The sequence below is a fragment of the Notolepis coatsorum genome (genome assembly GCF_963971535.1).
Source record: "Notolepis coatsorum genome assembly, chromosome: 9".
NCBI lineage: Eukaryota > Metazoa > Chordata > Actinopteri > Aulopiformes > Paralepididae > Notolepis > Notolepis coatsorum.
The window spans coordinates 32,545,211-32,568,376 of NC_140173.1; the positions used below are offsets into that span (position 1 = coordinate 32,545,211).

The 23,166-nt window shown below is 49.0% G+C and overlaps 1 protein-coding gene across 1 annotated transcript in view; it reads right to left on the reverse strand.

The window, feature by feature from the left end:
- The window catches only part of lrpprc (leucine-rich pentatricopeptide repeat containing), a gene marked incomplete at its 3' end in the record, with an annotated part of 275,324 nt that overhangs the window by 33,167 nt on the left and 218,991 nt on the right, over positions 1 to 23,166 (reverse strand). The window contains exons 31-34 of the mRNA XM_084321823.1: positions 17,141 to 17,229; positions 16,688 to 16,880; positions 4,225 to 4,352; positions 1,918 to 2,033 (exon numbers count right to left, since the gene is read on the reverse strand). Of these exons, the coding sequence (XP_084177949.1) occupies positions 1,918 to 2,033; positions 4,225 to 4,352; positions 16,688 to 16,880; positions 17,141 to 17,229 (526 nt within the window). The remainder of the gene's footprint in view (positions 1 to 1,917; positions 2,034 to 4,224; positions 4,353 to 16,687; positions 16,881 to 17,140; positions 17,230 to 23,166) is intronic.

Sequence of the window (23,166 nt, forward strand, 5' to 3'; positions counted from 1 at the left end):
CAGGGTCCCTTTCACTACCACACTACAGAAGGTTAACCCTTTCACTACCACACTACAGAAGGTTAACCTTTCACTACCACACTACAGAAGGTTAACCTTTCACTACCACACTACAGAAGGTTAACCCTTTCACTACCACACTACAGAAGGTTAACCTTTCACTACCAGACTACAGAAGGTTAACCTAGTTGTTGTGTCTTTCACTACCACACTACATGTATTTACATCTAAATGCTTCTGGAGAGGCCATCAGAACATTGAACATTGACTTTAGCATGTCTATTTTTATCTCGTGTTATTTTAAATGCTAATAAAATCTTGAAACTTGATTTTGTCTCTTGTTTATTATCAGGGTCCCTTTCACTACCACACTACAGAAGGTTAACCCTTTCACTACCACACTACAGAAGGTTAACCTTTCACTACCACACTACAGAAGGTTAACCTTTCACTACCACACTACAGAAGGTTAACCCTTTCACTACCACACTACAGAAGGTTAACCTTTCACTACCAGACTACAGAAGGTTAACCTAGTTGTTGTGTCTTTCACTACCACACTACATGTATTTACATCTAAATGCTTCTGGAGAGGCCATCAGAACATTGAACATTGACTTTAGCATGTCTATTTTTATCTCGTGTTATTTTAAATGCTAATAAAATCTTGAAACTTGATTTTGTCTCTTGTTTATTATCAGGGTCCCTTTCACTACCACACTACAGAAGGTTAACCCTTTCACTACCACACTACAGAAGGTTAACCTTTCACTACCACACTACAGAAGGTTAACCTTTCACTACCACACTACAGAAGGTTAACCCTTTCACTACCACACTACAGAAGGTTAACCTTTCACTACCAGACTACAGAAGGTTAACCTAGTTGTTGTGTCTTTCACTACCACACTACATGTATTTACATCTAAATGCTTCTGGAGAGGCCATCAGAACATTGAACATTGACTTTAGCATGTCTATTTTTATCTCGTGTTATTTTAAATGCTAATAAAATCTTGAAACTTGATTAAGTTTCTTGTTTATTATCAGGGTCCCTTTCACTACCACTACCAGTCACCAGACTCATTTTAATAACAAAGAGCCTCAGACTGGAAAGCTGCCAGGTGTTAATTGCCCTAGAGAGAGGGGGGCCATGGATTACAATGACTTCTGGGTAGTGTTGTAGTTGTTTCACTATTGTCACTGAATAGCCTGCTCGTCTCTTGAAGGCTATTATCTCTGAATACGTTTTGTGATAATCACCATGAATCATAGGAAGTAGCTTGCAAAGTATCCCACCAAAATGTTCAAGTGATGGCTTATTTTGAAGGTATGAATCTGTACTTTCATAATATGTAAAAAAAAAAAAAATGAATATCCCTCAACATGACCCTGAAGTCCATACCTGGGCATATCAGAAACCACTGGGACAGAGCTAGCTACAATATATATCAGAAACCACTGGGACAGAGCTAGCTACAATGTATATCAGAAACCACTGGGACAGAGCTAGCTACAATGTATATCAGAAACCACTGGGACAGAGCTAGCTACAATGTATATCAGAAACCACTGGGACAGAGCTAGCTACAATGTATATCAGAAACCACTGGGACAGAGCTAGCTACAAATCCTACAAAATATATCAGAAACCCTGCCAACCCTTCTCCCAATCCCCAACCCTGCCCCCAACCCGCAGCCCTGCTCTGCTCCCAACCCTGCTCCAAACCGCGGTCACAGTCCCCGGCCAATCAACATGAGATGAGGCTCATATGGACAGCAAACACAGCTTATTCCCAGATGACGGCATCGGTGTAAGACAGACAGACAGACAGACAGACAGACAGACAGACAGACAGACAGACAGACAGACAGACAGACAGACAGACAGACAGACAGACAGACAGGTGTACTTACAGCCAGCATGAACTTGGCCTCCTCTAGTTTGTCCATGTCTAGCAGCTCTAGGAAGACGTCTGTGGCTGGTCTGTAGCACGCAAAGTGGTTGGCTAGTCGCTCCGCCATGATACTCACTGCAACACACACACACTTTGTCAATGGCTTCATCCTAAAAACGTATTGAACCAGTGTAATGATACCTGTACTATATGTATATATCTGTATATCAATCAATATCTGAAATTAAGAAAAAATAAAAACTTTGCACTGTACTTTTACCATCATATTACTACCAGTACCTACTATACTTATTATGTCTCTACTGCTATGCATTCAACACTGCAGCACCCACATTTCAACACGGTTTGATGAACATTGTTACTCAGCTAGAGTTGTACCCTTCCTGTTGACCTGTTGTACAGAACTTGTAAGTCGCTTTGGATAAAAGCGTTCAGCTAAATGACCAAATATAAATGTAAATATAAATCACTATAATCACAATAAATCACTGTAAATAGTTATACTGTAGACACATCAGTTTAGTATATACAGTATCACTCAGTAGCTTGTTATATACAGTATATCACATTTAATCACTTGTAAATTGTATATTGTTAATGAATTTTACGGTTACATTTGCACTCTGGTTAACACATTCTGCGCCATGCAGTATGCCCATCTTATACCACTCTCAGGGCTGTAACCCTATGGAGTGGCTCACCTTCTTTGCAGGGCTATAACTTTTTAAATATTATAGCTATATCGACATTACTATGGCCCATTCAACATCGGGTATCTATCGTTCCGGATGTGGGAACGTTATATTTTTCCATTCATACATTGTCGTGTTAGTACCGTCGTGAATATAAGTATGTTTTTAGAGTGTATAGCAGTAATTCCTAGAATGCGCGTTATAGGCCCTGGCGCGTATTATACATGATCGTTGCCGTTTCGTTCCTATACACGCTATATTAAAAAATTCAAATGCATATGATCGCTATACATTATGCTCCATCATGCGTGAAGGAAAGGGGTATGCGACACCATACACCATACGTTGATCGGATAGATTGCAATGAAATAAATGGACAATCGAGCTGGAATTAACGTTAGATTCCTCTTACCTCTGGCCGATGCGTCTGGAGATTTTTTTTCCCAATTATTTGATGTCGATCTGCTAGATCCATTTTCCGTTTGTATGACGCAATAAACGCCGAAAGCATATTGATTCTTGCGTCGCGAAAGCGATCCCATGCACTCGAGTGTGTATCTTGATCCACGTTACAAGATATCTCTGCCGGAGGATTTTCCCCGATGCACAGAGCACCACATCCGGTTTAGAGTGGAGTGCAACTCGCCCGAAATCCACCAGGCGGCGGTATTGAGGCGTTGAAATATCAGACAGGGTCCAGCTAGCTCCCGGAGCCTTCCTGGATGAATTATGAATGCCAATAGCGAATAAAGGAAATAACTATCATAAAAATGAGAAAACTCGTTGTTGGCGGTATTCGATTGGCGGGCAATAACGAGTAAACTCGTTTTTGGCGCAAGATGTGTTAAGATGCAAACTTAATTTTGTTGTACTGTACTTGTGATGTATGATGACAATGCATTTGAATCTAATCTAATTCTGTATTAGCGTGTGTCCATAATGTGGAGCAATTGCTTTAGCATTTTGTATTCATGAGTGTATTCATCTTATGTTGTCATTGTTCTATGCACATCATTTATTCCCACTATGCGTGCGTGTGTGTGTTTGTGTATGTGTGTGTGTGTGTGTGTGCGTGTATGTATGTATGTATGTGCGTGTATGTATGTATGTGTGTGAGCTGCTTCAGCGTCGGCACGACGCACTATTTAAGCGACACTCGTAGCCAAAGGGCTGTAATGAGAAAAGCCCCGCGGGCGATCTAACTGGCTAACGGTACGTTGCATTGTATGCGCTGATTATGCTGCTAATTATCATTTATGTATGCGTAGTACATGTGGCTAATGGATGCCGTTTGTTTTCCGTTTTACATTATAGGTAAATAATCTGATACTGACTAATGACCGATGAATACTAACTAATGACTATCGACTAATAACTAGCTACCTGCTGTCTAGTGACATTGGAGTGCTCGAGTGTTTGGATACGACATCCGAATAAATAACATTCAAGCAAAAGTCGGAATCGTTTCCTTTAGTCCGGATAACACAGTTGGTCGCCTGCACCCTTCCAAAGGGGAGATCTAGTTGACGCACATTGACGGTGACTGACTAGATATTTGGACAGTATGTGTGCGTGTATGTGTGTGTATGTATGTGTGTGTCTGTGTGTCTTACATCTGTCGAAGGCTTTCTCATGGTTTCCCTCCAGGACCTTCCTGAAGACGTAGGCCATGCTGGACCTGGAGCCCTCAGGCGTGGAGACCATGTCCTCCAAGACCTCTACTGCCTGCTCCAGGTCTCCACTAGGGGGAGAGAGAGGGGGGGGGAGGGAGAGAGAGATAGAGAAAGAGAGTGAGAGAGAAAGAGAGTGAGAGAGAAAGAGAGCGAGAGAGAGAGAGCGAGAGAGAGACAGAGAGAGAGCAAGAGAGAGAGAGAAAGATAGAGAAAGAGAGAGAGAGATAGAGACAGAGAGAGAGAACATTTATAGTCACTGGGAACTATTAGCATAATCAACAAGCGAGCTAGCTGGCTGCTATCAATGCTAACAGCTAGATCTCTGGGAGTCGCAGCAGGCTAACGTTGTTTCCAGGAACCAAAGCATTCATTCCAAAAGTTACATTGTTGATGCTGGAAATGTCTGAGCTTCCACAATAAACGTTTTGTTTTTACTTCACTCATTCAGCGCCGGAGCTTAATCCGCGAGATGGTGCTAGAACGCCACCGCTTTAATCAATGGGGGGACTGCGAGATTTGTGAGTGCTTAAAATATATCTTATATTATAGCTAATACACCCGTAGATTATCAGTGAGTTGCTTCCAGTCAACATGTATACATAGTAGTTTTAGATCGTTTTTTCATCTGTACATTTCATCGGTACATCAGTTTGAGTAAAATGTACTCAGCGAAATGTACTGTGTAGTTGGTGATTTCTAGTAATCCCAGGAAAAGACGCGATAATAGCCCTTTAGTGGAATACACAAAACACGTTGTCATTTTTCGCCTGATTATCGAATCTTCCTTTTCTCGGATCGTCCCAGAAAAGAAACTACACCATTCCCAGTGGAGTGCAATACCAGCTGGAAGGCGGCGGTATTTGCCCTTTTGCGAGCTCAGACCCATTCCCAACGATAACTATACGATAATTATACTCGTGATTGGCGCTCAAGCGATGGCGAGTTAACCCGACTATCATCGTGACTGGCGCTGAATGAGTTAATGGCAAACGTGAGATAATCCAACAAGCGAGCGAGTGGACCGAGACCAGGACCAGCAGACAGAGACCGGGACCAGCAGACTGAGAGACCAGGACCAGCAGACTGAGAGACCAGGACCAGCAGACTGAGAGACCGGGACCAGCAGACTGAGAGACCAGCAGACTGAGAGACCAGCAGACTGAGAGACCAGGACCAGCAGACTGAGAGACCAGGACCAGCAGACTGAGAGACCAGGACCAGCAGACTGAGAGACCAGGACCAGCAGACTGAGAGACCAGGACCAGCAGACTGAGAGACCAGGACCAGCAGACTGAGAGACCAGGACCAGCAGACTGAGAGACCAGGACCAGCAGACTGAGAGACCAGGACCAGCAGACTGAGAGACCGGGACCAGCAGACTGAGAGACCAGGACCAGCAGACTGAGAGACCAGGACCAGCAGACTGAGAGACCAGGACCAGCAGACTGAGAGACCGGGACCAGCAGACTGAGAGACCAGGACCAGCAGACTGAGAGACCGGGACCAGCAGACTGAGAGACCGGGACCAGCAGACTGAGAGACCAGGACCAGCAGACTGAGAGACCAGGACCAGCAGACTGAGAGACCAGGACCAGCAGACAGAGAGACCGGGACCAGCAGACAGAGAGACCGGGACCAGCAGACTGAGAGACCGGGACCAGCAGACTGAGAGACCAGGACCAGCAGACTGAGAGACCAGGACCAGCAGACTGAGAGACCAGGACCAGCAGACTGAGAGACCAGGACCAACAGACTGAGAGACCGGGACCAGCAGACTGAGAGACCAGGACCAGCAGACTGAGAGACCGGGACCAGCAGACTGAGAGACCAGGACCAGCAGACTGAGAGACCAGGACCAACAGACTGAGAGACCGGGACCAGCAGACTGAGAGACCGGGACCAGCAGACTGAGAGACCGGGACCAGCAGACTGAGAGACCGGGACCAGCAGACTGAGAGACCGGGACCAGCAGACTGAGAGACCAGGACCAGCAGACTGAGAGACCAGGAGACTGAGAGACCAGGACCAGCAGACTGAGAGACCGGGACCAGCAGACTGAGAGACCAGGACCAGCAGACTGAGAGACCAGGACCAGCAGACTGAGAGACCAGGACCAGCAGACTGAGAGACCAGGACCAGGAGACTGAGAGACCAGGCTGTCAGGAAGCTGAACTCTCCCCCCCCCCTCTCTCACTCTGCCACCACAGAACCTGGACTAAGAACACCCCCCCCCCCCACTGAGACACACACTTCCACTTTACTTACTGCCATTATTTTAGTTTACATTATATTAGTTTACTGCCATATCTATCATCTCACTGCCACTTTATTGCCATTATTGTATTCTACTGCCATTATTTATTAGTTATACTTACTATGTACCACTGCTGCTAAAAAAGATTTGCACTAAGTTCTCTTTTACCTCCTATATTTATTTCAATCATACAGTACATTCATTTTTTTAGCCACTGTTTATACCAGTGGCGGCTGGCCACTAGGGGCGCTCGGGCGCCGACCCCCCTGCTTAACCCTGGTTAAAAGAGAGAAGAACAAGAAATATTTTTTTTGTTTTTTGTTTTATAGCCCTATAAATAATATAAACATGTTTAAAATGAATAATATTTACTCATTTTAAGTATGTTTGTGTTTCCAATGCACAATTTGTTTGTTTGTTTATTAACACAGTTAAACAGAAGTAAAAACAATACATAATAAGTTATAACGATTGTGAAGGAGAAGTTAGAAGCCTAGAGGCTTATCAAGAACATCCCCTGTTTTATAAAATCAAACATACAAAAATAAAAAAATATGCATATTATAAAATACCAGAATACATTAAAAGATTTGTGTTAATACAAACATACATACACACAGTACATACATGGATATACTGTGTACATAATAATATATAACAACCCACCCACCTGCCTATAAACCTACCCACCCACATAACCAAATGCATACCTACATGTATGACCTGTTATCTATCTACTACTTTTGGATGAGAATTTCTTTGTGGTTTGCTTTAAAAATAAGCAGAGATGGAGATTTCCTCAGCATAGGATCAGCTGCATTCCAAAGATTGGACCCTCTATACCTCACTGAGAACTGCCTAAGTGAAGTACCACAATAAGGTATATGCAGGTCCCTGGACTGACGTGTAGCATATGAATGAACACCTGAATTAAAAGAAAAAAAACTATTAAAACCATTTGGTAGATTGTGATCATGAATGCATTTGTACACAAATATACATATCTGTAAAGAATTAACCTCAGACAGTCAGAATGTTTAGTTTCTTGAAAAGAGGAGCAGATGGTTCAAATCGATCTGAGAGGGTTGCCAGTCTAACAAATCTTTTTTGAAGTAAAATAATTTTTTGAAGATGAGATGAATGAGTGCTAGCCCAAATTATGTTACAATAAGATATGTAAGGAAAGATAAGACTATAATACAGGATTAAAAAACAACTTCTATTTATCAATGAACACACCTTCCTAATTATACCTACTGACTTCATTGCTTTTTTACAAACATGATCAATGTGTTTTTTCCAATTTAGTTTATCATCAACTAGGATCCCTAAAAACTTTGTTGAACAATATAACGTTAATATATCAAATATAAATAATCGTTTTCCATAACAGGAAGTGACTCACTGTCTGTAGCCGCATTTCTCCTAGCCGTATTTCTCTCGTCTCGGGCTAGACGCAATAGCGCTCTGAGTGTGCGTGCACGCCGTGCACTGTTTCATCGCTGTATCCGTCGCAGCCAATCAGTGCGTAACGCGCTGTGCGTTGAAATATGATGTATTATGATGGAAGCCGGGCGCGATTTGAAGCGGTCTAAGCAGCAGCGTCTATGATTTCTCGGAGACGCTCTCTGATTGGCAGACGGCAGTTTTTTTTTCCGTAGCCGCATTTCGCGGAGACGCTCTCTCTGATTGGCCAACGCCAGTTTCTAGGTTTCTAGGTTTTTAGGTTTCTAGGTTGGTAGTCAGATAGTTGTATTGTTGTGATGCAGCTATTTGTCTTAGAGCATGGCGATAGAACGTCAGGTAGTTTGCAGGCTGTTTGACAAGGAAATGGGCAAAGACACAGCTCGTCACTCACACAGTACTTGTTGGCTAACAAGAAGCTATATATGGACAATGTAACATCTCCGGTCTCTCTCTCTCTCTTCATCTTTCTTTTCTGTTCTCCCAACAGACTGCAATGCTACCTGGCGAACTAGCTGTACCCGGCATGCCGTTCAGTGGTTAACAGGGCCCCCCCTCTCGATACACTACACAGTGTAGGTGCCGATAAAAAACAAGGGAAAATATATTTTTATCGAGACAAAACGATATTCGTAATAATAAACTATTACGATTCTTTTTTTTTATAATGTAATGAATATTAAAAAAAATATATATATAGTTGCATTTGTTTCTCAATGTTATGAAGTACTGTATTTCAGATTCGTCTCTCTGCGAAACTCTTTCTATAATAAAAGAATAACTAAATGCCACACAGAACACAGGAGAGGGGGTGTGTGTGTTTCCTGCTGAGGCAGCTCCCAACCAGCCAGCCGAGCTCCACCCATCTCACACAACTCAACCTGGCAACCCCACCAGCGAATAACACTTACCCTCCCTCCTCTAGACCCCCCCCCCCCCCCGCCACCAGCCACTATGAATATTTAACATGGGGGTGGGGGTGGTGGGGGGTTGTATCCACCCCGGCTGATCGCTGCGACTGCGGTCGGTGTGAATAATTCAGCGCGGCGGCGAGGGGCCCCTCTCTAAATGTGGCGCCGCGCTCCCAGAGCCTCCGCACCGCGCGCCCCTCGCTCCTCCCTCCCTGCCGCCCCGGCTCTTAAGCAGTCAGCTCGGCTCAGGGGCGAGGCGGCCACACGTGTCACAGCCGCTCAGCAGCGCCCCGGATCTCCCGCGAGGTCGGCCGGCCGGACGTCCGCCCGCGTCGGCCAATCGGGGCGTGAGGACGGCCGCGTTTATTTGTTTTTTTTGTCGCCTTTTTATTTTTTTTACGTCCCACCGACCAACCTCCATCGGCGTCGTGGCGCCGCCGCAACAGCGGTTTGTACGCTCGTCACCGCCGCTAATGTGGCGAGCTGGAGAGATAAAAGTTTGATGTGCTTTTTACTATTCATTTTGTTATCTCTCTTGTCGGAGAGGTGGAGGGGAGAGGAGGAGAGGAGGGGGAGAGAGCAGAGGAGAGGAGGGGGGGTGGAGGGGAGAGGGGGAGAGGAGGAGAGGAGGGTGAGAGAAGAGAGGAGGGGGAGAGAGGAGAGGAGGGGGAGAGAGCAGAGGAGAGGAGGGGAGAGGGGGAGAGGAGGAGAGGAGGGTGAGAGAGCAGAGGAGAGGAGGGGGGTGGAGGGGAGAGGGGGGGTGGAGGGGAGAGGGGGAGAGGAGGAGAGGAGAGGAGGGGGAGAGAGGAGAGGAGGGGGAGAGAGGAGAGGAGGGGGAGAGAGGAGAAGAGGGGGAGAGAGGAGAGGAGGGTGAGAGAGCAGAGGAGAGGAGGGGGGGTGGAGGGGAGAGGGGGAGAGGAGGAGAGGAGAGGAGGGTGAGAGAGGAGAGGAGGGGGAGAGGAGAAGAGGGGGAGAGAGGAGAGGAGAGGAGGGGGAGAGAGAAGAGGAGGAGAGGAGGGGGAGAGATGAGAGGAGGGGGAGAGAGCAGAGGAGAGGAGGGGGAGAGAGCAGAGGAGAGGAGGGGGAGAGAGGAGAGGAGAGGAAGGGGAGAGAGAAGAGGAGGAGGAGGGGGAGAGAGGAGAGGAGGGGGAGAGAGCAGAGGAGAGGAGGGGGAGAGAGGAGAGGAGGGGGAGAGATGAGAGGAGGGGGAGAGAGGAGAGGAGGGGGAGAGATGAGAGGAGGGGGAGAGAGCAGAGGAGAGGAGGGGGGGTGGAGAGGAGAGGAGGGGGAGAGAGGAGAGGAGGGTGAGAGCAGAGGAGAGGAGGGGAGGAGGAGAGGAGGGGAGGAGGAGAGAGGAGAGGAGGGTGAGAGAGCAGAGGAGAGGAGGGGAGGAGGAGAGGAGGGGGCGATGGAGAGGAGAGGAGGGTGAGAGAGCAGAGGAGAGGAGAGGAGGGGAGGAGGAGAGGAGGGGGAGAGAGCAGAGGAGGAGATGGAGAGAGGAGAGGAGGGGGAGAGGAGGGGGAGAGAGCAGAGGAGGAGATGGAGAGAGGAGGGGTCTTGTTGTTTTTGTTATGCATTAAAGGGAAGCCATGAATAATCCCATTAGCTCCCTGTGTGTCCGTGTGTAGTTGACAGACCGTCCTCTCTGCGTGACTCTAATGTACGGAGGGCTGCCTCTCGTTTCTGTGGAATTAACCAGCGTCCGTCCAGCGAGCAGTGTGGCGTCTTTCTGTCTGTCCGTCTGCCAGTCTAATACTGTCTGTCTGTCTAATACTGTCTGTCTTCCAGTCTAATACTGTCTGTCTGTCTAATACTGTCTGTCTTCCAGTCTAATACTGTCTGTCTGCCAGTCTAATACTGTCTGTCTGCCAGTCTAATACTGTCTGTCTGTCTGTCTAATACTGTCTGTCTGCCTGTCTTACATTAGAACGTGTACTGCAAGATGTAGACATGTTGTACATCACTGTTATGTGTGGGTGTGTTTGTATCCTGTGTTCATGTGTTTGTATCCTGATCAGTGTCTCCAGTGTGATGTGTGATGTCTGGTTGTAGTTCCTTGTATTGTTTCCCTCCCAGGTGTATCCATCTGTTCTTGTTCTCGTCATCCCCTTGTGAATATCTGTTCTGTTCTCTCCTGTGTGTGTGGCTGATCCGGTCTGCACAGTCCTGTCAATTGTTTGTTATCATTTTATTTGTTATGTTATTCGTTCACCTTCAAAATCAAATCAAATCAAATGTATTTGTAAGGCCCGACAACACACGTTAATGTCCCCATGGGCCGGACACGTCTTCTTTAAACAAGTCAAGAAGAAACATCACAATAAGTCAAGAACAAAACAAGAACACCATAAGGTCCAACAAATTTAAAATAAATGCAAAATAAATGAATGAATGCAAACACTACCAGACATACCCCACGCGAAGGTAAGGAAATTTTTTATTTTTTTTTTTTACCTGCAACAGGGCAGTTTTAAAACCAGAGACAGTGGACAGACTTGTCTTTCTTGCCTGCAACTTAAAGTAATGGCTTTGCTTGTCCAATTGACAATACTGACCAAATTCAGATTTCTTTTTCTCTTGTCCATTTATTTTGTTTGCTTTCTAATTTAAAATACATTTTGAAACCGTCTGTACACAGTAGGCTATGTGTGCTAGCAGAACTAGACTCCAGTCACGAGTCACAGTGCACAGTGGTTTGTCCACCAAAAAAGCGCCAAAAGATCGAAAATAAACTAGCAGAGCCAGAACTGTTCAACTCCTCTGGAGCCACAGCCAGCAGAGAAGCCGGTTTACTTTAGCTTTTAAACCAGCTGCAGCCTGAGAACTGGAGTGTGAGGGGATGTAACACTAAAGATGGCGGCAATGACAAAGAATTGCTGCAAAATAAACATCCATCTGTTGTTAAATATTATTATTATAATTTTTTTTTTTTTTATATACTTATAACAATTCGATAACTATTGATATAGAGAAATAAAATAAAATTATCATATCGTTATCGCGATATGATTTTTTTCCATATCGCCCAGCCCTAGAAGGGCCATTCAAGGGGGGATCTCCCTTCTTAGATGTCGGTGATAGTAGTGTTGCAGACGGACAGTTGGTAAGCATGCACTCATGTGTGTAGTGAAACACAGATGAGTGCATGCAATAGCAACTGAACATTTTGAAAAATTTAAGATGGAGCCGTTAGCGATAGCAACTGAACATTTTGAAAGATTAAAGATAGTGGGCGGTCAGGTGGCGTAGCGGAGATTGTGCTCGTCACCAATGCAAGAGGCTGCGGTCTCGACTCCCGGAGAGTCAGCATTGCCTTGGCTCGGGCTGATCGCTATACTAACTCGTTTGGCTGAGTTAGGGGGAGGGGAGCCGTGGGTGGGTCCTGGGCGTTGTGGACAGCGACCCCTACAGTTCGGTCGGGGCGCCTGCTCAGCAAGGGTAGGATCTGGAGAGAGGTAGTGCGACCTTCCACACGTTACACTCTCCCGGTGAGAATCTGCGCGGCCAGGCTGGCTGCACATGCGTCGGAGGAAAGCATGCGACAGTCTCCGGCCTCTCGGACCAACAGTAGGGGAAAGTACGCAACAACCAGGAAGGGGGTTGGGAATTGGCATAACGACTAACAGTGGGATGGGAGAAAAATCGGAAAAAGGAGGGGGAAAAATATAATAAAAAAAAAAAAAAAAAAAAAAAAAAAAAAAAGCTGATAGCGGATCTATTTGAGGCACAGGGGCGGCGCAAAGAGGGTCGCGTCCTCCCCGTCTTAATCACGGGACGTTAAACACTCCGGTCATCCCTCCGAGACAGCCGGAGACAGGGAGACAGGTTCGAATGCATACCGTTCCACCCCTAATGGTAATGTAACAATCACCAGCATCCTCCCTCCTGAAGACCAGAGAGAGGCTGGGGGGGCAGGAAGACCAGAGAGAGGCTGGGGGGCAGGAAGACTAGAGAGAGGCTGGGGGGCAGGAAGACTAGAGAGAGGCTGGGGGGGGGGCAGGAAGACCAGAGAGAGGCTGGGGGGCAAGAAGACCAGAGAGAGGCTGGGGGGGCAGGAAGACTAGAGAGAGGCTGGGGGGCAGGAAGACCAGAGAGAGGCTGGGGGGCAGGAAGACTAGAGAGAGGCTGGGGGGGCAAGAAGACCAGAGAGAGGCTGGGGGGCAGGAAGACCAGAGAGAGGCTGGGGGGCAGGAAGACCAGAGAGAGGCTGGGGGGGCAAGAAGACCAGAGAGAGGCTGGGGGGCAGGAAGACCAGAGAGAGGCTGGGGGGCAGGAAGACCAGAGAGAGGCTGGGGGGCAGGAAGACCAGAGAGAGGCTGGGGGGCAAGAATACCAGAGAGAGGCTGGGGGGCAGGAAGACCAGAGAGAGGCTGGGGGGCAGGAAGACCAGAGAGGCTGGGGGGCAGGAAGACTAGAGAGAGGCTGGGGGGGCAGGAAGACCAGAGAGGCTGGGGGGCAGGAAGACTAGAGAGAGGCTGGGGGGCAGGAAGACCAGAGAGAGGCTGGGGGGGCAGGAAGACCAGAGAGGCTGGGGGCAGGAAGACTAGAGAGAGGCTGGGGGCAGGAAGACTAGAGGCTGGGGGGCAGGAAGACTAGAGAGAGGCTGGGGGGGCAGGAAGACCAGAGAGAGGCTGGGGGGCAGGAAGACTAGAGAGAGGCTGGGGGGCAGGAAGACTAGAGGCTGGGGGGCAGGAAGACTAGAGAGAGGCTGGGGGGCAGGAAGACCAGAGAGAGGCTGGTGGGGCAGGAAGACCAGAGAGAGGCTGGGGGGCAGGAAGACTAGAGAGAGGCTGGGGGGCAGGAAGACCAGAGAGAGGCTGGGGGGCAGGAAGACCAGAGAGAGGCTGGGGGGCAGGAAGACCAGAGAGAGGCTGGTGGGGCAGGAAGACCAGAGAGAGGCTGGGGGGCAGGAAGACTAGAGAGAGGCTGGGGGGCAGGAAGACTAGAGAGAGGCTGGGGGGCAGGAAGACTAGAGAGAGGCTGGGGGGCAAGAAGACTAGAGAGAGGCTGGGGGGCAGGAAGACTAGAGAGAGGCTGGGGGGCAGGAAGACCAGAGAGAGGCTGGGGGGCAGGAAGACTAGAGAGAGGCTGGGGGGCAGGAAGACCAGAGAGAGGCTGGGGGGCAGGAAGACTAGAGAGAGGCTGGGGGGCAGGAAGACCAGAGAGAGGCTGGGGGGCAGGAAGACTAGAGAGAGGCTGGGGGGCAGGAAGACCAGAGAGGCTGGGGGGCAGGAAGACTAGAGAGAGGCTGGGGGGCAGGAAGACCAGAGAGGCTGGGGGGGCAGGAAGACCAGAGAGAGGCTGGGGGGCAAGAAGACTAGAGAGAGGCTGGGGGGCAGGAAGACCAGAGAGAGGCTGGGGGGCAGGAAGACTAGAGAGAGGCTGGGGGGCAGGAAGACCAGAGAGAGGCTGGGGGCAGGAAGACTAGAGAGAGGCTGGGGGGGCAGGAAGACTAGAGAGAGGCTGGGGGGCAGGAAGACTAGAGAGAGGCTGGGGGGCAGGAAGACTAGAGAGAGGCTGGGGGGCAGGAAGACTAGAGAGAGGCTGGGGGGCAGGAAGACCAGAGAGAGGCTGGGGGGCAGGAAGACCAGAGAGAGGCTGGGGGGCAGGAAGACCAGAGAGAGGCTGGGGGGCAGGAAGACTAGAGAGAGGCTGGGGGGCAGGAAGACCAGAGAGAGGCTGGGGGGCAGGAAGACTAGAGAGAGGCTGGGGGGCAGGAAGACTAGAGAGAGGCTGGGGGCAGGAAGACTAGAGAGAGGCTGGGGGGCAGGAAGACCAGAGAGGCTGGGGGGCAGGAAGACTAGAGAGAGGCTGGGGGGCAGGAAGACCAGAGAGGCTGGGGGGCAGGAAGACCAGAGAGAGGCTGGGGGGCAGGAAGACTAGAGAGAGGCTGGGGGGCAGGAAGACTAGAGAGAGGCTGGGGGGGCAGGAAGACCAGAGAGAGGCTGGGGGGCAGGAAGACCAGAGAGGCTGGGGGGGGGGGGGCAGGAAGACTAGAGAGAGGCTGGGGGGGCAGGAAGACCAGAGAGAGGCTGGGGGGCAGGAAGACTAGAGAGAGGCTGGGGGGGCAGGAAGACCAGAGAGGCTGGGGGGCAGGAAGACCAGAGAGGCTGGGGGGCAGGAAGACCAGAGAGGCTGGGGGGCAGGAAGACCAGAGAGAGGCTGGGGGGGCAGGAAGACCAGAGAGGCTGGGGGGCAGGAAGACCAGAGAGAGGCTGGGGGGGCAGGAAGACCAGAGAGGCTGGGGGGCAGGAAGACCAGAGAGGCTGGGGGGGCAGGAAGACCAGAGAGAGGCTGGGGGGGGGGGGCAGGAAGACTAGAGAGAGGCTGGGGGGCAGGAAGACCAGAGAGGCTGGGGGGCAGGAAGACCAGAGAGAGGCTGGGGGGCAGGAAGACTAGAGAGAGGCTGGGGGGCAGGAAGACCAGAGAGAGGCTGGGGGGGCAGGAAGACCAGAGAGGCTGGGGGGCAGGAAGACCAGAGAGAGGCTGGGGGGCAGGAAGACTAGAGAGAGGCTGGGGGGGCAGGAAGACCAGAGAGGCTGGGGGGCAGGAAGACTAGAGGCTGGGGGGCAGGAAGACCAGAGAGAGGCTGGGGGGGCAGGAAGACCAGAGAGGCTGGGGGGCAGGAAGACTAGAGAGGCTGGGGGGGCAGGAATACCAGAGAGGCTGGGGGGCAGGAAGACTAGAGGCTGGGGGGCAGGAAGACCAGAGAGGCTGGGGGGCAGGAAGACTAGAGGCTGGGGGGCAGGAAGACCAGTGAGGCTGGGGGGCAGGAAGACTAGAGAGGCTGGGGGGCAGGAAGACCAGAGAGGCTGGGGGACAGGAAGACTAGAGAGAGGCTGGGGGGGCAGGAAGACCAGAGAGGCTGGGGGGCAGGAAGACTAGAGAGAGGCTGGGGGGCAGGAAGACCAGAGAGAGGCTGGGGGGCAGGAAGACCAGAGAGAGGCTGGGGGGCAGGAAGACCAGAGAGAGGCTGGGGGGCAGGAAGACTAGAGAGAGGCTGGGGGGCAGGAAGACCAGAGAGGCTGGGGGGCAGGAAGACTAGAGAGAGGCTGGGGGGCAGGAAGACCAGAGAGAGGCTGGGGGGCAGGAAGACTAGAGAGAGGCTGGGGGGCAGGAAGACCAGAGAGAGGCTGGGGGGCAGGAAGACCAGAGAGGCTGGGGGGCAGGAAGACTAGAGAGAGGCTGGGGGGGCAGGAAGACTAGAGGCTGGGGGGCAGGAAGACTAGAGAGAGGCTGGGGGCAGGAAGACTAGAGGCTGGGGGGCAGGAAGACTAGAGAGAGGCTGGGGGGGCAGGAAGACCAGAGAGAGGCTGGGGGGCAGGAAGACTAGAGAGAGGCTGGGGGGCAGGAAGACTAGAGGCTGGGGGGCAGGAAGACTAGAGAGAGGCTGGGGGCAGGAAGACTAGAGAGGCTGGGGGGCAGGAAGACCAGAGAGAGGCTGGGGGGCAGGAAGACTAGAGAGGCTGGGGGGGCAAGAAGACCAGAGAGAGGCTGGGGGGCAGGAAGACCAGAGAGAGGCTGGGGGGCAGGAAGACTAGAGAGAGGCTGGGGGGCAGGAAGACCAGAGAGGCTGGGGGGCAGGAAGACTAGAGAGAGGCTGTATAGTGTAAACAATCTGTATAGTCAAACTCATGTCTCCTAAAGTTAATATCAATCTGTATAGTCAAAGTCATGCCTCCTAGGCTTAATAACAAGTGGAGTGAGTGGAGAGGATCTTAAAGCCCAGACTTGAGTACTACCACACCCACACACCCACGCAAAGTGTCCTTACTTCTTGATGTGTGCCAGCGCTTTGTTGTTGATGAACATAGCGCTGGACACTTCCAGGCCCTTCGCAAGGGTCTCCACTTCCTGGATACCCGACAGGTTGCCTTGGACACCCAGCGCCTTGACCAATCGGTTGATGGAAAGAAGAGTAGGCAGCATGTCTGCCTCAAGCATGGACCTGAGAATTGTGAGAGCCTCTGGAGAGGAGGAGGGAGGAGAAGGAGAAGAGGGGGAGGGAGGAGAAGGAGAAGAGGGGGGGGGAGGAGAAGGAGAAGAGGGGGAGAGAGGAGAAGGAGAAGAGGGGGAGCGAGAAGGAGAAGAGGGGGAGAGAGGAGGGGAGGAAGGGAGAGGAAGTGAGAGGAGAGGAGAGATGCAGGTAGACAAAAAGAGACATGATGACGAAGAGGTCATGGGGTCAAGTTGAGTGTGAGAGTGTGTGTTGAGCTGTGGGTCTTACTTTCTGACTGGCCTCTCTTGCTGTAACTGATGACCAACATGCTGCTAGCCATCTCACTTAACTTGAAGGTTGGCAGGTGAGACAAAGCACTGATGAAGAGGAAGAGAGAGAGAGAGAGAGAGAGAGAGAGAGAGAGAGAGACGGAGAGAGAGAGGGAGAGAGAGACAGAGGGAGGGAAACAGAGGGAGGGAGATAGAGAGAGAGACAGAGAGAGAGAGATAGAGAGGGAGAGAGGGATGGGTGTGTGGGTCAGCTTCAACAATCAATGCATCTCACAGTATGGTAATCCTATAGTATGGTAATCCTACAGTATTGTAATCCTATAGTATGGTAATCCTACAGTATTGTAATCCTACAGTATTGTAATCATATAGTATTGTAATCCTATAGTATTGTAATCCTACAGTATTGTAAGTAATCCTATAGTATGGTAATCCTACAGTATTGTAATCCTACAGTATTGTAATCATATAGTATTGTAATCCTATAGTATTGTAATCCTATAGTATGGTAATCATATAGTATGGTAATCCTACAGAATTTGATTTGATTTTATTTTACTAGGGATCCCCATTAGCTGGTGCGATAGCAACCAGCTAGTCTTCCTGGGGTCCACACACACAAAAAAAACATACAAAAACAATCACTATTGCAAAAACAAAATTATTAAAAGTCAGTACACACAATGCATAATGAAGCTACTGTAACAATTAAGATAGCTAAAATTACATTAGTGTAAAACAAAAACAAAAAATTACTTTACAGTTCAAAACAATTTAAGATTTAAAAAAAGTGAATCTACTGTAAATGCAGCAGAGGGTCCCGAGGCAGGCCATTCCAAAGAGTTAATGCTCTAAAAATTAAATATATTGTAATCATATAGTATTGTAATCATATAGTATGGTAATCCTACAGTATTGTAATCATATAGTATGGTAATCCTACAGTATTGTAATCATATAGTATGGTAATCCTACAGTATTGTAATCAAATAGTATGGTAATCCTACAGTATTGTAATCAAATAGTATGGTAATCCTACAGTATTGTAATCAAATAGTATGGTAATCCTACAGTATTGTAATCATATAGTATGGTAATTAGGGATGTCCGATATTATCGGCCGACCAATATTATCGGCCGATATCGGCAGTAAAATGTGATATCGGAAAATATCGGTATCGGTTTAAAAAAAACAAAACAATAACAATATTTGTTATATATATATCCAGTGAAATGATTAGTTACCTGAAATGATTCAGTTTTTTGGGGGGGGAAACCCTGCATATATCGGTATCGGTTGATATCGGTATTGGAAATTAAGAGTTGGACAATATCGGAATATCGGTAAAAAAGCCAATATCGAGCATCCCTAATGGTAATCCTACAGTATTGTAATCAAATAGTATGGTAATCCTACAGTATTGTAATCAAATAGTATGGTAATCCTACAGTATTGTAATCAAATAGTATGGTAGTCCTACAGTATTGTAATTAGGGATGTTCGATATTGGCTTTTTTACCGATATCCGATATTGTCCAACTCTTAATTTCCGATACCGATATCAACACAACATTATGCATACTTTTCACAATAAATTAAATAAGAATTTGTTCTTACTTGCTTGCCTGGGTAAATAAAGGTTAAATAAATGTAAAAACAAATTTTAATACAATTTCTTTTTATTTTTTGAAAACCGATACAGATAATTTCTGATATTACATTTTAATGCCAATATCGGCCGATAATATCGGACATCCCTAATTGTAATCCTATAGTATGGTAATCCTACAGTCTGGCTGTGACTCTGGCTGTGTTGTTGTTACTTCAGATGAGGCAGCGATAGTACAGTACCGAAACCTGGGTAGTGCATTATTCTTCATCACTCGCTCTCCCTCCCTCCCTCCATCTCTCCTCTGTCCCTTTTCATTTCTCTGCCACTAAAACCTCAATCAGGCTCTCTCTCTCTCTTATTACATGCTACACTAGGGATTAATCTGTGCCTTCAACTGAGCATCGGCCAGCAGACTTTATCGCCACCAAGACTTGCGGACCAAGTGGCGAGATTGCTGTGGTAACTGGGTCGTCATGGAGATTGGGGGGGGGGGGGGGGGGGGGGGATTCTGATTAGTTTGGAGAAAAATGTATAGGCCCTTTCACATAGACCGCCTCCCCTCCTCCTGCATTCAACTCACTCCTAAGGGGGAAAAGATCCCACCAGACGATTTCCTTCACCTTTACCAGGCAAACATTCATCAAATCCCGCACCTTGACCACAGTTTGGGTCAATTCAACTTGATCTGATTTGATGAATTTAAAAACTGTAATGGGTAGTACAGATGATCTACATAAGCACCATGACATGAGGAAAACATAGCAATACCTTGTCTTATAGGAACTGCTACATTATCATTTCATGGAGCTGTAATTAACACAAGACCAGTGTTGGGAAGTACTTAGTAACACATCACTGTCATTTCATTATTTTCCCAGTAACGTAAAGTAAAATAGTAATTATATTATAGTTACTAATGCAAGTTGTTGTGAAGGATCAGATTAAACCGAATATGTATATTTATTTATATATATATATTTAATTGTATTTGTATATCGTTTGATATCCCCTGTATATTCCTTGTACAATATGCATTGAATATCCCCGTTTCTACTAAACAGCCCATAATAGTTTCATTCTACCATTGGACTAGAACCTGGCGCCAGGTTGCCATACCCCTAGGTTCAAGTTCAATCGTGCCGCCTAACATGTCGAGGCAGCCCCCGGTTCCGCGCAGTAATATGCCGGGCGAAATACGTGTGGTACTATTTGTTCATAGCGCATATATATATGACGCTCGTAAAGTAGAACTTTCTTTTAGTCCAGTTCTTTACCCTCCAACAGAGTGACAGACGCAAAAGCCTCCCCACGAAGCACGTGCGGTGTAGTAGGGCCTACTTGGCCCAGAATAGGCATTGAGATATCGTGTAGATTAATAGTTGAATGGTCATAGTTTGGCACCATACCGTCGAGTTGGACGTATTCTATTAAGCTAATAATAGTCTATTTATGTATGGTGCATCGTTCGGTTCGAGTCCTACAGTTATCAGTACCCCCATCGTTCCTGACGTTATCTGGACGCTTATCCAGGCTGGTCAGACCCCTAGTGGTGATTGCATCCGAGGAGCTCCGGGTCAAGAGCGACTGGACCTGTATATTGGATTACTCTACCCGACGACGGCGAGCCTTCCACGGCTCTTGGATTATGCTTTATGTGCTTTGATTATTCCATGGATAAAGGCCAACACTGTCGAGTGTTGGAATTACCCCCCGGAGAGGACTACAGGTGAGGCGGCGCTCTACACGTGAGGTCGCACCACGTCTCTCCGTTGTGGACCGGCAGATACCGTTCCACAGAGGGTCCAGCTGTGTTCATCTACGGCCCCAGGTTCTGTGGGCACTGGGTCTAAGACTTTGGATTCTCCCAAGACACCGTCGGCCAGATGGGATACCGCCAGCGACTTCTCTAACCCCCCCCCCTCCTACTGTCTTACAACCAGCGGAACCCCCCCCCCCCCCTTAGTGTATCCAGCTATAATTATTTAAGTACTATCGCTATCGTTTCCTAAATATTCCAGGTTGTATACTTACTCCCTGCGCAACCAGAGACTGGACATTCAATGTTGATTTACCTACGAATACTCATTTGCCATAAAAGTGCATACTTAACATTTCAAATCATAAATGTAATTAAGTGAATATTGTGTACACCCTTTGCTGTATTAAATATTCGATTTGGTCCATTTGTGTTGGTTCGTTTCATCAGGTGGGAAAGTGTTCATCATACTTATATCTTGTACTGGGTGGCCAGAAGTTAAAGTACATGAGGTAGTGGTATTAAATATCATATCTAACAATACAGTCAGGGAATTGTACCCCTCAGCTACAATTGGTCCTTCGAGCCGGATGGGTAACTAGTGTAATATTAATATAGTGTTATTAATATCGAAATGGCCTATGATGAACACTCCACGAAACGATCCTCCTAACCTAGAACGCCCGCGGCGCAGACGACAGACACCTCAGTACTTAGAGGCTTACACTGTCAGTCAACTACCTAGCCTTCGACAAACGGTAAACGTAGTAAAAGTAGAAAGTAAAATTATGTCTGACCTTAACGACCAGGTTTCCCCGACCACAGAGGCCCTAGTAGGTCCTAATGTAACTGACCAAGCCCACGGTGGAGACCAGGAGGGAATTGACATGACTTTACCCCCCGCCACTACTAAAGAAGTAGTCCCCGACACGCCCCGGGAGGAAGACAACCCTACAGAGAGAGAACTCTGCACGGAAGAAGAAGAGGAGAGCGCCGAGGAACTAGAGCTCCAGGACTCCCCAACGAGTACCCCCAGGAGCGGTTCACGCAGGAGCGGCTCACCTCCACTACCGCCTTCCCCCAGCGAAGCGGAGAGGATACTACAACAGGCGTTCCTCGTCAGCCTGACAGCCTCTACCGAACGCGATCGGCTCCAAGCACAGACGCTTAGCGAGCGCGAACGTCTCCAAGCCCAGGCGACCAGCGAGCGCGAACACCTCCAAGCACAGCAACGGAGCGAAGAACAGCGCATAAGTCTGGAGATGAGACGCTTCCAGATGGAAGAGAATATGGCAAGAGACCGCGCCGACGCCCAGCGCACCGCTGCCGGTGCCCAAAGAGACGCAGAGCGCGACAGACTACAAGCGCAACTAATAGAGCAGCTGATCAAAAGGACAACTCCCTCTCCCTCCGCCAGGGGCTCAAGGAACTCGTCGAGACAGCAGTCAAGAGCAGCGTCACCGCAACGAACAAGCGACCCTGAACTTGACCAACAGACCGAGTCTAGACCCCCCGCAGACCCCCTTCCCATACCGGTCCAAGCGAGACCCAGCTACAAGGAAGGAGCGGCCTACACTGCGGAGAAGCTAAATAAACGATTACAAGATCTGGAAGATTTGATAGAAGAAGAAGAGGGAGAAGAGGAGAACCAAGCCCGACGACAGCACAGTACTCCACCGGACCAGGAGGTCCCATACAGTCCAGGCTATACCCCCGTGGCGCTGCGCTACAGACCCCTGACTCTATTTACGGGTGAGCACGACGCACGACCAGCCCCGAGGAACAGTACCTGGACCAGCGGGCCATGGTACCCTGCCAGTACCGGCCCACAGCGAGGCGCAAGAGGGGACTCGCCCAGGAGGTCTCTCCCCCAACGCTCGCCGATGTATTCGCCATCCACGGCGTCATACAACGCCACGCCATCAATCCCAGACTTCGTCTATGAGAGTCGAGCACAGTACACGGAGCTCCGGATGTGCTTAGAGACAATGCTGGCGGATGTCATTGATGAACGCCACAAGTATGCAATATTATTGAAGCACCTGAAAGTACAGCGAGCACACAATATAGCGCTAGCCTATGCTACCTCCTCGACCCCATACACAGCGGCCCTTGCAGCGCTGGATCAAAGATATGGACGTATATGGGATTACGTAATCCAGGAGATAAGGCATATTGACCGCCTACCCCCAGCCACAGACAATCGCTCACTAGATGACCTGTCAATCAAAGTGCAGTCCCTGGTGGGGATGCTGGGAGCTCAACGGGAGAAGGGCAGGCATGAGCTGTACGCCAACTCTAACGTTGAGAGGATTTTGGAGAAGCTGCCACCCGCAAGACAGGAGCGCTTTCGGCGGCAGAGGGACTACCGAGATCCCGACGGCCCAGAGCCATCCCTCCTTGATCTGGCCGACTTCCTGGCGAGAGAGGTCAGCAGCTTACGACTGGACACCTTCGGGCGGAGCACACCAAGCTCCAGAGAGGGACCCAGGAGAATAAATGATGGAAGAAGATCGGTGACTGTCATGCACCAATCAGAGTCAGTACCGAGCAGTAAGAGTCACAGCACCCCCTCGAGGAAGGAGAAGTGGAAGATAGCGTGTCCCTACTGTGAGAAAGAACACTGGCTGTCACAATGTGACACATTCACAAAGA